Raw genomic sequence first — 13,718 nt, forward strand, 5'->3', positions numbered from 1 at the left:
AGATTGATGATCTTAGTTAGAGTTACTGATCAACACCTGGTTTACTCACAAAGTAATGACAAAGCAACTACTGGAAGATATTCAGAACTTCACACTCGAATTACACTGCGTTGCAATTTAAGATAACATTATATATTTTAGATCTAAACCTGAAATAAAGGTGATTAAATTTTCAGTTAGGCTGAACTTATGAAATCCTTTGTCCTACGGACTTACCAGAGACGCGCTTAGCTGGAGATCTTACCACTTCAGACGCTCGCCGTGGACAGACTGCCCGTGGGCCCCTACCGAGGGTGCTTGCAGATACAAAACGGAAGTGACCAGAGAGGCAGCTTCCTATACCAACATGACAAGGGATGGACAGGACCATACCAAGAATAGAAACCTCTTTGCTTTTAGAAAGCGTAGCTACCTGTTCCGACGTTGGTCCTACTGTTCTCTAGCAGACAGGCTTGTCTGCTACCATCAAGCATGCAACTAGAAATACATTTGAAACTTCCTGGCAGATTAAAACTGTGTGCCCGACCGAGACTCGAACTCGGGACCTTTGCCTTTCGCGGGCAAGTGCTCTACCAACTGAGCTACCGAAGCACGACTCACGCCCGGTACTCACAGCTTTACTTCTGCCAGTACCTCGTCTCCTACCTTCCAAACTTTACAGAAGCTCTCCTGCGAACCTTGCAGAACTAGCACTCCTGAAAGAAAGGATATTGCGGAGTTCGAATCTCGGTCGGGCACACAGTTTTAATCTGCCAGGAAGTATCATATCAGCGCACACTCCGCAGCAGAGTGAAAATCTCATTCTGGAAACATCCCCCAGGCTGTGCCTAAGCCATGTCTCCGCAATATCCTTTCTTTCAGGAGTGCTAGTTCTGCAAGGTTCGCAGGAGAGCTTCTGTAAAGTTTGGAAGGTAGGAGACGAGGTACTGGCAGAAGTAAAGCTGTGAGTAGCGGGCGTGAGTCGTGCTTCGGTAGCTCAGTTGGTAGAGCACTTGCCCGCGAAAGGCAAAGGTCCCGAGTTCGAGTCTCGGTCGGGCACACAGTTTTAATCTGCCAGGAAGTTTCATATCAGCGCACACTCCGCTGCAGAGTGAAAATCTCATTCTAGAAATACATTTGCTCATTCATCCTTTCACACAGAGGGGAAGGGGGATGACAGTATCTGATCATATACACTATATAAAAGAAAACGGATGTAGGTTCCGTATGAGACTGTGTGACATGAATTACATATAAACTGTGTTTTAAAGTGTAGTAGTGTGACAGATCGTTCTTGATTATGTGTAAAAGTAACACGTTCCACAGCTCAGTCTCCTCCCAGATAGTCAGAAACACCACAGTAAATTTAGAAGTGGAATGTATGCCGTAAATGACAACAGTTTTAAGAAATTAACATGAAAGGAATCCAACAGAGACCTTTCAACCTCTTCATGATGGAAGCCCAGCTGAGAGAAGGGCAAAGCTTCAGTAAACTTGATGAGTGGAGCTGTGCTGCCTACAGGACAAGGTTCACAGTCCATTGGGTTCACCGATATAGGGTTTCAATATGAACAGCCTCCTGGTGGTGAATCGAAGGTGGCCCTTCAAGACAGTTGATTAGATGTTGGTAGAGATTTCTTGGCGCTGTTTGTTCGTTGGAGATGTTTTCTACAAGGTGAGGTGCATGACACAACAGGCTTCCTGACGCTGGCCTTCATCACGAGTGTCCTGCTGATGAATTTCTGTATGGGTTCCTCAGTAATGGTGGCCCAACTGTCAAGGGGCAAGTCTCGGGTCTACATGTTGAGTGGAGCTGTACCGTTCGGCAGGACGAGGTGCGCGGCACGCTGGGCTCGCTGATGCAGGGCTTCATCACGGGCGGTCTGCTGGTGGAGTACTGCGTGGGGCCGTTCACGACGGCGGCGCAGCTGTCCATGGTGTCGGCGGCGACGCCCGTGCTCTTCCTGCTGGCCATGCTGGCTGCCGCCCCCGAGTCGCCGCTGTTCCTGCTGTCCCGTGGCCGCCGCGACCTCGCCGAGGAGGCGCTGATGCGGCTGCGTGGCCGGCCCGCCGCCGGTGTCAAGGCCGAACTCCAGAAGATGGAGGTGCGTCGACCCTCTCACTGTCGCTTGCTTATAGCCACATAGTACCGCACCTGTAGCGGTTAGACACACAAGACACAAACGGTGATAATCCTAGACGGCCGGCCGGGGTGGCCGAGCGGTTCTAGGCGCTACAGTCTGGAACCGCGCGACCGCTACGGTCGCAGGTTCGAATCCTGCCTCAGGCATGGATGTGTGTGATGTCCTTAGGTTAGTTAGGTTTAAGTAGTTCTAAGTTCTAGGGGACTGATGACCTCAGCAGTTAAGTCCCATAGTGCTCAGAGCCATTTGAACCATTTGAAATCCTAGACGTATTTACAATAGAACTACCTTGACAACAAATGGACGGCAATTTGTTGGCACGTTGTTTCGAGGACGTTGCAAAAGTTTCCCTGGGAAGCCCTCAGACATCCTCCATATACACTCTTGCTCATAAATTAAGGATAATTGCAGAATGGTGTGCCACACAACGTGGCACTACAGAAAACTTTCGCTAATAGCATAGGCACATAGGGAACACACACAATACAGATCTGTAAGTGCATGGTATTGGTGATCAGTTGAGAAAACCGTTCCGAAACACATCTGCTACAAAACTCCACTGTTTCCTGCGCATGTACCCCGACATCAATATGGGATCTGATCACCATAGGCTGCACAACGGGTTGGCATACTCTGGATCAGGTGGTCGAGCAGCTGCTGGGGAATAGCCTCCCATTCTTGCACCAGTGCCTGTCGGAGCGGCTGAAGTGTCGTAGGGGTTTGAAGACGTGCAGCGATACGTCGATCGAGAGCATCCCAGACGTGCTCGATGGGGTTTAGGTCTGGAGAACAGGCAGGCCACTCCATTCGCCTAATATCTTCTGTTTCAAGGTACTCCTCCACGATGGCAGCTCGGTGGGGCCGTGCGTTATCATCCATCAGGACGAAGGCGAGACCCACTGCACCCCTGAAAAGGCGGACATACTGGTGCAAATTGACGTCCCGATACACCTGACCTGTTACAGTTCCTCTGTCAAAGACACGCAGGGGTGTACGTGCACCAATCATAATCCCACCTCACACCATCACACCACGACCTCCATACAGGTCCCTGTCAAAGACATTAAGGGGTTGGTATCTGGTCCCTAGTTCACGCCAGATGAAAACCCGGCAAGGATCATTGTTCAGACTATACCTGGACTCGTCTGTGAACATAACCTGGGACCACAGTTCCAATGACCATGTACTGTGTTCTTGACACTAGGCTTAACGGGCTTTCCTGTGACCGGGGATTAGTGGAATGCACCTTGCAGGTCTTTGGGCGAATAAACCATATTTGTTCAGTCGTCTGGAGACAAGTGTTCCAGTGGCTGCAGTAAGGTCCCGAGCAAGGCTACCTGCAGTATCCCGTGACCCTCCACGGGCACTGATGGTGAGATATCGGTCTTCTTGTGGTGTTGTTCACTGTGGACGTCCCGTACTGTAACGCCTGGATACGTTTCCTGTCTGCTGGAATCGTTGCCATAATCTTGAGACCACACTTTGCGGCACACGGAGGGCCCGTGTGTTTGACCAGCTTCCAATCGCTCTAGCATTCTACCCCTCATAAAGTCATCAATATGTGTTCTTTGAGCCATTTTCAACACACAGTCACCAGTAGCACGTCTGAAAATGTCTGCACACTTATTCGCTGCACCGTACTCTGACACCAACACACCTCTGCGTATGTGGACTGCTGCCAGCGCCACTGTGTGACGACTGCAAGTCAAATGCACCGCATGGTCATACCCTGAGGTGATTTAAACCCGCAAACCGCCCACAAGAGCGTTGTTTCACCATGTATCAGCATTATCCTTAATTTATGAGGATGAGTGTAATTCTGATGTCTCCCCACCATGGTTTTCAAGTCCTGGAAAAAAGACATTAGTGGCCGTTGATTTGCTTCGGACGAGGAGGTGCACGCCTGGGTACAATCACGATTCTGTAGACCTCTCCAAACATTTTTCCATGCAGGCGCTGACCATCCTCTCACGTAGTGAGATAAATCTATTAACTGTTACGGCGAATATTTTTGAAATAATAAACAGTTTACTTACTTTTTCTCAGTCTTTGTCCCTTTCATTTAACTGCCCCGAATACATTTTCAAGAAGAGCACCTACACTATCGAAGATCGCATCTCACGCGTCAAAGTACCTGTGAAGTAGTGTAGGCCGGTGATCTGAGTTACAAGAATTCCACACCACACATTAAAATACCAAATCCATTGACGATCGGCACTACGTACCCACTTAGAATTTTCCGTGGTTCAGTAATGCATATTATGACGGTTCACTGCACTATAATTTATGAGCGTGGATTCATCAGAGAAAATAACACTTCGCAAGGCACAGTGTCGGCATTCCCTAAGGATCAGCAACATGTCAACATGCACGATGGCTTTGTGTTCCTTGTTTATTCCATGTCAATATCCGTGGTAGACTGAACCTCTTTACCGTCCGCACTGGCGGAATGTTACGTGATACCTCGTACTTGTACGTTTGTGACTATTACAGCGCCATCTATCAAAAAGTGGTCCAACTAAAACATTCATATTTCTTTACGCACTACACGAATATGTAATAAAATTGGCGGTTCCTATTTTTAAAAAACACAGTTGATATCCGTTTGACCTATGGCAGCGCCATCAAGCGAGCCAACCATAGCGCCATCTGGTTTCCTCCTTCAAGCCAGACGAGTTCCGTTCTGTATAGTTTTTTCGTTTGATGCTTATTTCGTAAGATATTTGGCCCGGTCACTATCAAGGTCCTATTAGCCATGCGGAAGAAGAGATGTTTCTCACAGTAGCGAAGGTGCAAAAATCCTGAAAGCTCTTAAGGGACGCATTTCAGAGCCAATGTTTACTAGAAAATTTTTTCTTGTTTTCGTCGATACTACCAACTCTCAAAATACGGAATGCTTTTTTTTTTTAACACCCTGTCTTCCACTCTGAATTTAGGATTTTGTGTCTATTCGCTATCTGGCGGTGCCGGCATGCAATGTGGACAGAAACTGTGGCTGTTGCGCAGGCGTGCCTGTCGCCGCCGCAGAGCGACGCTGGAGCTGGAGCTGGAGCTGGAAGCGGCGGCGGCACGTGGGCGCGGCGCTGGTGCAGCCGTGCGGCCGTACGCGCCATCTTGCTGTCGCTGGCCATGGTCACCCTACAGCAGCTCACCGGCATCAACGCCGTGCTCTTCTTCGGCACGCACCTGCTCAACATGGCCGCCAGCGACAGCCCAATCTCCAGCGCACAGGTGATTCCGCCCTCCACGAGTGAAGTAAAGGCTGGGGTCACCCTGGGGAGTTCCAACAGGACCGTTGCTGCTATTGTTATCTACCAGCGGAAAAATTACACTATCGGAGCACAAAGAATGCGAATATTATTCTGGTTATTTAAAAGATTCTGACTGAAAAAGTGGGATTCCAGCTGTCTCATTGGAAGGTGACACTCGCAATGTGATCGGAGATCGATCACGACTGGCTATTGGTCTGTTAACAAACTGGTGTGAGAAGACTAAAATGTCTCTTGCACCACAAAAATCGCTATACAGGGTGTTACAAAAAGGTACGGCCAAACTTTCAGGAAAAATTCCTCACACACAAAGAAAGAAAATATGTTATGTAGACATGTGTCCGGAAACGTTTACTTTCCATGTTAGAGCTCATTTTATTACTTCTCTTCAAATCACATTAATCATGGAATGGAAACACACAGCAACAGAACGTACCAGCGTGACTTCAAACACTTTGTTACATCAAATGTTCAAAATGTCCTCCGTTAGCGAGGATACATGCATCCACCCTCCGTCGCATGGAATCCCTGATGCGCTGAAGCAGCCCTGGAGAATGGCGTATTGTATCACAGCCGTCCACAATACGAGCACGAAGAGTCTCTACATTTGGTACCGGGGTTGCGTAGACAAGAGCTTTCAAATGCCCCCATAAATGAAAGTCAAGAGGGTTGAGGTCAGGAGAGCGTGGAGGCCATGGAATTGGTCCGCCTCTACCAATCTATCGGTCACCGAATCTGTTGAGAAGCGTACGAACACTTCGACTGAAATGTGCAGGAGCTCCATCGTGCATGAACCACATGTTGCGTCGTACTTGTAAAGGCACGTGTTCTAGCAGCACGGGTAGAGTATCCCGTATGAAATCATGATAACGTGCTCCATTGAGCGTAGGTGGAAGAACATGGGGCCCAATCAAGACATCACCAACAATGCCTGCCCAAACGTTCACAGAAAATCTGTATTGATGACGTGATTGCACAATTGCGTGCGGATTCTCGTCAGCCCACGCGTGTTGATTGTGAAAATTTACAATTTGATCATGTTGGAATGAAGCCTCATCCGTAAAGAGAACATTTGCACTGAAATGAGGATTCACACATTGTTGGATGAACCATTCGCAGAAGTGTACCCGTGGAGGCCAATCAGCTGCTGATAGTGCTTGCACACCCTGTACATGGTACGGAAACAACTGGTTCTCCCGTAGCACTCTCCATACAGTGACGTGGTCAACGTTACCTTGTACAGCAGCAACTTCTCTGACGCTGACATTGGGGTTATCGTCAACTGCACGAAGAACTGCCTCGTCCATTGCAGGTGTCCTCGTCGTTCTAGGTCTTCCCCAGTCGCGAGTCATAGGCTGGAATGTTCCGTGCTCCCTAAGACGCCGATCAATTGCTTCGAACGTCTTCCTGTCGGGACACCTTCGTTCTGGAAATCTGTCTCGATACAAACGTACCGCGACACGGCTATTGTCCCGTGCTAATCCATACATCAAATGGGCATCTGCCAACTCTGCATTTGTAAACATTGCACTGACTGCAAAACCACATTCGTGATGAACACTAACCTGTTGATGCTACTTACTGATGTGCTTGATGCTAGTACTGTAGAGCAATGAGTCGCATGTCAGCACAAGCACCGAAGTCAACATTACCTTCCTTCAATTGGGCCAACTGGCGGTGAATCGAGGAAGTACAGTACATACTGACGAAACCAAAAATGAGCTCTAACATGGAAATTAAGCGTTTCCGGACACATGTCCACATAACATCTTTTCTTTATTTGTGTGTGAGGAATGTTTCCTGAAAGTTTGGCCGTACCCTTTTGTAACACCCTGTATATGCTCTTAAAAGGCAGGTTAAATAGGGACCCAATAGTCAGAATTAATGGCCAGGCAGTGTCGCGACAGAGATATGCCCGTTACTTAGGGGTATATCTAGATGAGAATTGGAGTTTCATTCCGCATATTGAGCAAATAACGACAAAGTCCTTAGCTCTGTTCAATAAGATAATATCAATTGGACAAAGAAGATTTCATTTGCCGTCAAAAGCAATAAATATCTATCATAACAGTATATTGGCACCAATAGTAGGGCCCGCATACAGTGTGTGGGCCCACAGGTTAGCCCTGGTGCGGCCTGCCGCTGCTGTCAGGCGAATACAGAGGAACGTTCTGTTGAGATGCATTGGAGCATTCAACACAAGTCCAACAGATGCACTTTTGGTAATCATGGGTCTATGTCCACTAGACCTGATAATAAGGCAGCACGCAGCCTTCTACTGCCTGCGCAAACAGAACATCAACAAGGTGCAAAATATAATGAGCAGTCGTCTGGTAAGCGTTAAAGCCATCCGAGAAAAAATGCTTGACGTTTGGCAGGACGAATGGGATGGGTCCAGTACAGGCCGTAGAGTCCACGGGTTTCTACCCACAGTGAGGGAAAGACTAAAGAACAAGATAATGAACCCCTCACAGGGCCTAGTTCACTTCCTTACAGGCCACGCTCCCTATCCCACGTACCTGCATAAAACAGGGAAAAGGCCAACACCCGAGTGTGACTGTGGTGCCCACGAAGGATCGCCAGAACACACAGTGTTTGAGTGTCCAATATACGAACAGGCTGTCTCAGTTGAGAGACAGCTTCTGCAAACAAGGAATGTAAATGAAATATTGACAAATGGTGAATTATTCAGCAATTTCGCAAAATTGGTAAATAAAAATCTCAAGAGAGGCCCAGCGAGCCTACCTTGGGAGAGGATAAAAGCGCTTCAGACCTAATGCGCAATTGTAAATATGTAAATAATATGTTTCTTTAAGTCTTTGACTTGTAGTAGTTAGCTCAGTATGGTGGTGGGGGGAATAAAAGAGTAGTATAAATGGAGTGGTTTCTTCTAATAGTAGCGGCCCGCCTCCACGTGGCTAGGGACGGGCAACTCTCTGGGAGGATTCCAGAGAAGCTAAGAGGCCGATCATTCACATATAGCACAATGTTGCTTATTAAATAGATAGTGTGCATGCCTTGACAAACCACTTCTGTAGTACTAATAGCAGAGTTAGTTAGTCTTAATACACCCACTCAAAAGTGTCAGACAGTAGGTTATGTATGTTTCATAAAATTGGGAAAAAAAAATTGTCTCATCCTACGAGGGTAATCCCAAAAGTAAGGTGTCCTATTTTTTCTATAAGTACAAAACTCTGTTGTGTGGCAGTTGGTCACACTGTTAACGAAGATTGCTTCACGCGCTGTGTGTGAACATGTGCACACCGCGCTTAGGCGCTCAGTCTTGGCTTGGCAGCCGTTGACAATGGAGCTGCTATTGGATGTTACCGCCAAGTGCGAATTGCGCGCAGTTATTCGGTTTTTGAACGCAAAGGGCATTGCGCCGATTGAAATCCATCGCCGATTGACGGAAGTGTATCGTGAGTCGTGCATGGGTGTCAAAACTGTTCGTAAGTGGTGTAGAGAGTTTGCAGCTGGTTGGACCGAAATTCACGACGGACAAAGAAGTGGGAGACCGTCAATTTCGGAGGGGACAGTGTTGAAGGTTGAGCAAAGCATGCGTGAAGATCGGCGGATCACCTTGTATGATCCCTGCACGTTGGTTCCCGAGGTTTTCCGAAGCCCCGCTCACAGAATTTTAACGGAAACATTGAATTACCGGAAGGTGTGTGCAAGATGGGTGTCACGCATGTCGACTGAGGACCACATGCGGCAACGAGTTGATGCTTCCCGCGCATTTCTTCACCGTCTTGCAACCGAACAGGACAACTTTCTGGACTCAATTGTCACGGGTGACGAAACCTGGGCATACCACTTTACACCTGAGACCAAGCAACAATCACGCCAGTGGCGGCATCCTTCTTCGCCAAAGCCGCGGAAATTCAAACAAACACAGTGTGCCGGTAAAGTCATGACAACCGTTTTTTGGGATCGGAAACGGGTATTGTTGGTCGACTTTATGCCCACTGGGACTACAATTAACGCTGACAGGTACTGTGAGACTCTGAAAAAACTCAAACGGGCAATTCAGAACCGGAGAAGAGGAATGTTGAGCAAGGGCGTACACATTCTCCATGACAACGCTCACCCACACATCGCTCGGCAAACCGTTGCTCTCCTGCAACAGTTTCAGTGGAACATAATCACCCACCCACCCTATAGTCCTGACTTGGCACCCAGTGACTATCACCTGTTCCCTAAGTTAAAAGAACATTTGGCCGGAAAGCGATTCAACTCTGACGACGAGGTGAAAGAAGAGGTTCATAACTTTCTGAACAGCATGGCGCCGAGCTGGTATGACATGGGCATACAAAAACTGCCACAGCGTCTACAAAAGTGCATCGACAGAAATGGTGATTATGTTGAAAAATAGCTAACTGTTCAAGCTTTAACCTGATGTAAACCACTGTAGAAATAAACACGACTATGTACTTATAAAAAATAGGATACCTTACTTTTGGGATTACCCTCGTACCTTCCTCAGAACCTTTAAAACTTTTCCCAAAGGTTTTGACGTGCGAATATATTCCCACTTTTTTTAACGTGCAATTCATCTCAAACTCCAACAATCTCCCCTAACTGTAACTCACTCACACCCACTAGCCCATCATTGTAAGTCGCTCTTACCCGTGCACTCCCAGTTGCCCTTTCTCACTCACTCATTCAGCCCAACTCATTGTCATTCTCTCTTTCTGTCTCTCTACCAGTGTCTCACATGTGACAGCAACAGTCTCCACCATCCTGCCCTACTGCTACAGTCTTCTCTCAGTGTCACTGTCTCCCTTTTGCTCTCTCGTGCTGCTAGTATCCCATTCATTCCTTCCTACTTCTGCTGTCTCTTCTCCCTGTCAGTATCTCTCTCTTCCTCATTGTTATTCCCATATACTGTGTCTTTCATTATCCTTCACTCTTTTTCTAGCACAGTTCTGTCACTGTCAATTATGTCTCACTGCCACCGTGTTCCCCTTTTTCTCTCACACTGCCATTGTCTCCTTCGCTGTTTCCTTGACACAACCACTATCTACTATCTTCCAGAACTTATTACTTTTCTGTCTCTTTGCCGCTGCCACCATCTTCTCTCCCAGCATAAAAATTGCAGATATGGTGGCATGCCAAAATTTTTGGGAGCATTTTTGAAGGTGATGAGGAAGGTAGAATGCGCCAGCTGGTACCCCACTTTTCAATCAGAGTCTTTTACATAAACACGAACATATTCGCATTTTTTTGCTCTGATAGGAGCATTTTTCTGCTGGTTCCCTTCTTTTCCCTGCTGAGCAGGACGTGGAACTCATTTGAAAGGAAATGTATTGGTCACAAAAATTTAGATAGTGTACTTATATGGAACTGAAATAATGCAAAACTGTTTTATTCCTCAGATCGGATTTTACGAGCACAAAAAATTTGTATGTGCTTCAGTGCTACAACTTGGGGTTCTCAGATGATAACGGAGACACTTGACAGGAAATTTTTCCGTTTACATAACTTTATAAACTACTTTTTCGCCTAACAATGTATTTTATGTTTGTATTGTACGTGGACAAGTATGTAAGGTTGAACCTCTTTATCTAGGAAACGGATAAAGATGTGGAGGTTGTTTGAGATTAGTGTCTTAAGAATACATTATAAAAGCTACAGCCGTTTGCTGTGCATAGCTGCCTCGTAACCTCGGCTAGGTTTTGGTCCGCTGGTAACGGCGAAAATATAGTAAAAAAAAAAAAAATTTGTGTGGTTTTCCCATGAACCACCCAAGAACTAGTGGTGCCTTCATAAGTTCCATCAAGCCCTCTGTAGACTACATCAAATGCAAAGCGAACCAACCAATTTGCTCCATTTGCCTAAGCAGGAGGAAGTACATAACATTCATAATTTGACTCTATACTGTAGAATAGTGATACTTCTGCTGGGTAGGCAAATGGTCCATGGACCATTGTCTATCCAGAACACTTGACCCTACCGTTTTATCACCAGCAAAACTCGAGGTATGGACATTGGAGAATCCCACTTCTGTACTCGGCGTTTTAGAACATATTAGGTCACATACTGTCGCATACATACCGATTACGCCAGGTAGAAACAAAAATTAGCTATTACCTTGAAAAAGTCGGTTACAACCATGAAACTTTGTGATGCTGTCAGTCCAGTCTCTATACAGGGTGGGCCATAAGTCAGTTGTCGAAGCTGCCTTTGGTGCAATAATACTAACCAAACGAAAATGCAAATTTATTAACAACACAGAAATAGGTATAGAGTTCAGTAAATCTACAAAAGATGCTCAAAGTAGTTTCCACACTATTCTGAGCAAACACTGCATCATTCCAAAACCTATTTAGAAATTCTGTCACAAATCTTCTAGGACTGCAGGTTTTTACAAATTATGAGTGGATTCGTTCATTCAAACGCTCGAATCACGAATCTCGCCAGAATGAATTTCATTTTGTAGTACACTTCAGACTGAAAAATCCAAGGCTGTGATATCTGGGGTCCGTGGTGCCAATGCATTTATCAAACATTTCATTCAGAAAGCCTCCCACAGTGGGTCTGTAATGTGGAGGTGCTCATCTTGTTACCATATCTACTTTTCCTTAACTACCTCCAGATGTTCAACAAATGGACTATTTTCAGTTCTAACAACACTTTTTGAAGCTTACACTATCTGACCAAACGTATCCGGACACCCCCAGAAACATACTTTTTCGTAACAGGTGCAGTGTGCTGCCACCTACTGCCAGGTACTCCTTATCAGCGACCTCAGTAGTCATTAGACATCGTGAGAGAGCAGAATGGAGCGCTCCAGGGAACGTGGTCAGGTGATTGGGTGTCACTTATGTCATACGTCTGTACTTGAGATTTCCACACTCCTAAACATCCCTAGGTCCATTGTTTCCGATGTGATAGTGAAGTGGAAACGTGAAGGGACACATACAGCACAAAAGCTTACAGGCTGACCTCGTCTGCTGACTGACAAGAGACTGCCGACAGCTGTAGGGGGTTGTAATGTGAAATAGGTAGACATCTATCTACACCATCAAACAGGAATTCCAAACTGCATCAGGATCCACTGCAAGCACTATGACATTTAGGCGGGAGATGAGAAAACTTCTATTTTGTGGTCGAGCAACTGCTCATAAGCCGGTAAATGCCCGATGATACCTCGCTTGGTATAAGGAGAATAAACACTGGATGATTGAACAGTGGAAAAACGTTGTATGGAGTGACGAGTCACGGTACACAATGTGGCGATCCGATGGCAGGGTGTGGGTATCGCGAACGCCGGGTGAACGTCATCTGCCAGCGTGTGTAGTTGACAACAGTAAAATTCGGAGGCAGTAGTGTTATGGTGTGATCGTGTGTTTCACCCCATTTGTTTTGCGTGGCACTATCACAGCACAGGCCTACATTGATGTTTTAAGCACCTTCTTGCATCCCACTGTTGAAGAGCGATTCGGGGATGGCGATTGCATCCTCAACACGATCGAGCACCTGTTCATAATACACAGCCTGTGACGGAGTGGTTACACGACAATAACATCCCTGTAATGGACTGGCCTGCACAGAGTCCTGATGTGAATCCTATAGAACACCTTTGGATGTTTTACGCCGACTTCGTGCGTGGCGTCAGCGACCGGCATCGATAACTCTCCTCAGTGCAGCACTCCTTGAAGAATGGGCTGCTATTCTCCAAGAAGCCTTCCTGCACCTGATCGAACGCATGCCTGCGAGAGTGTAAACTGTCATCAAGGCTAAGGGTGGGCCAGCTCCATACTGAATTCCAGCATTACCGATGGAGGGCGCCACGAACTTGTAGTTCAATTTCAGCCAGGTGTCCGGATACTTTCTATCACATAGTATATTAGGTAGTTCATGGAATTGACAGTACCACTTAAAAAATTCCCACCACTTAAAATCGTTGCCAGTAGAGTTTAACTCTATCCCCATCGCCACATAGTGATTTGAGGAATCCCAGCACACACAGTTGTGTCTGTTCAATCTGCTATTCACCTTAAAAGTTGCTTCATCGAGCCGGAGAATGCTTTCATAAAATTTGGGATCAGCTTCTTGTTGGATTGTGCACAACTTGCAGAATTACATAGATCTACATTAGATCCTCAAGTAAAGAAGGTGTACATGGTCTCAAATTTAGCTTTGTACGCTTATTCTAGCTTCTCCCTTATTCTTAGATGATTTTCTTTCAGGTTTTGTTGGTGACTGTGGAAACATTGCATGACTGTATAAATATTTTCTTCTGCAGTAACAGCCTTTGGTCTACCTGAACGGGGAAGCTCCGTTACTGGCCCAGTCTCTATAAATTTATGAATACCTTTTCGAG

At 46.4% G+C, this 13,718-nt stretch overlaps 1 protein-coding gene across 1 annotated transcript in view; it reads left to right on the forward strand.

Annotated features, from left to right (window-relative positions):
* The window catches only part of LOC126253462 (facilitated trehalose transporter Tret1-like), a 159,803-nt gene that overhangs the window by 124,137 nt on the left and 21,948 nt on the right, over positions 1–13,718 (forward strand). Inside the window, exons 4-5 of the mRNA XM_049954816.1 lie at positions 1,809–2,084; positions 5,130–5,354. Coding sequence (XP_049810773.1) covers positions 1,809–2,084; positions 5,130–5,354 — 501 coding nt within the window. The remainder of the gene's footprint in view (positions 1–1,808; positions 2,085–5,129; positions 5,355–13,718) is intronic.

This window comes from Schistocerca nitens, chromosome 4, assembly GCF_023898315.1.
Source record: "Schistocerca nitens isolate TAMUIC-IGC-003100 chromosome 4, iqSchNite1.1, whole genome shotgun sequence".
Taxonomy (NCBI): domain Eukaryota; kingdom Metazoa; phylum Arthropoda; class Insecta; order Orthoptera; family Acrididae; genus Schistocerca; species Schistocerca nitens.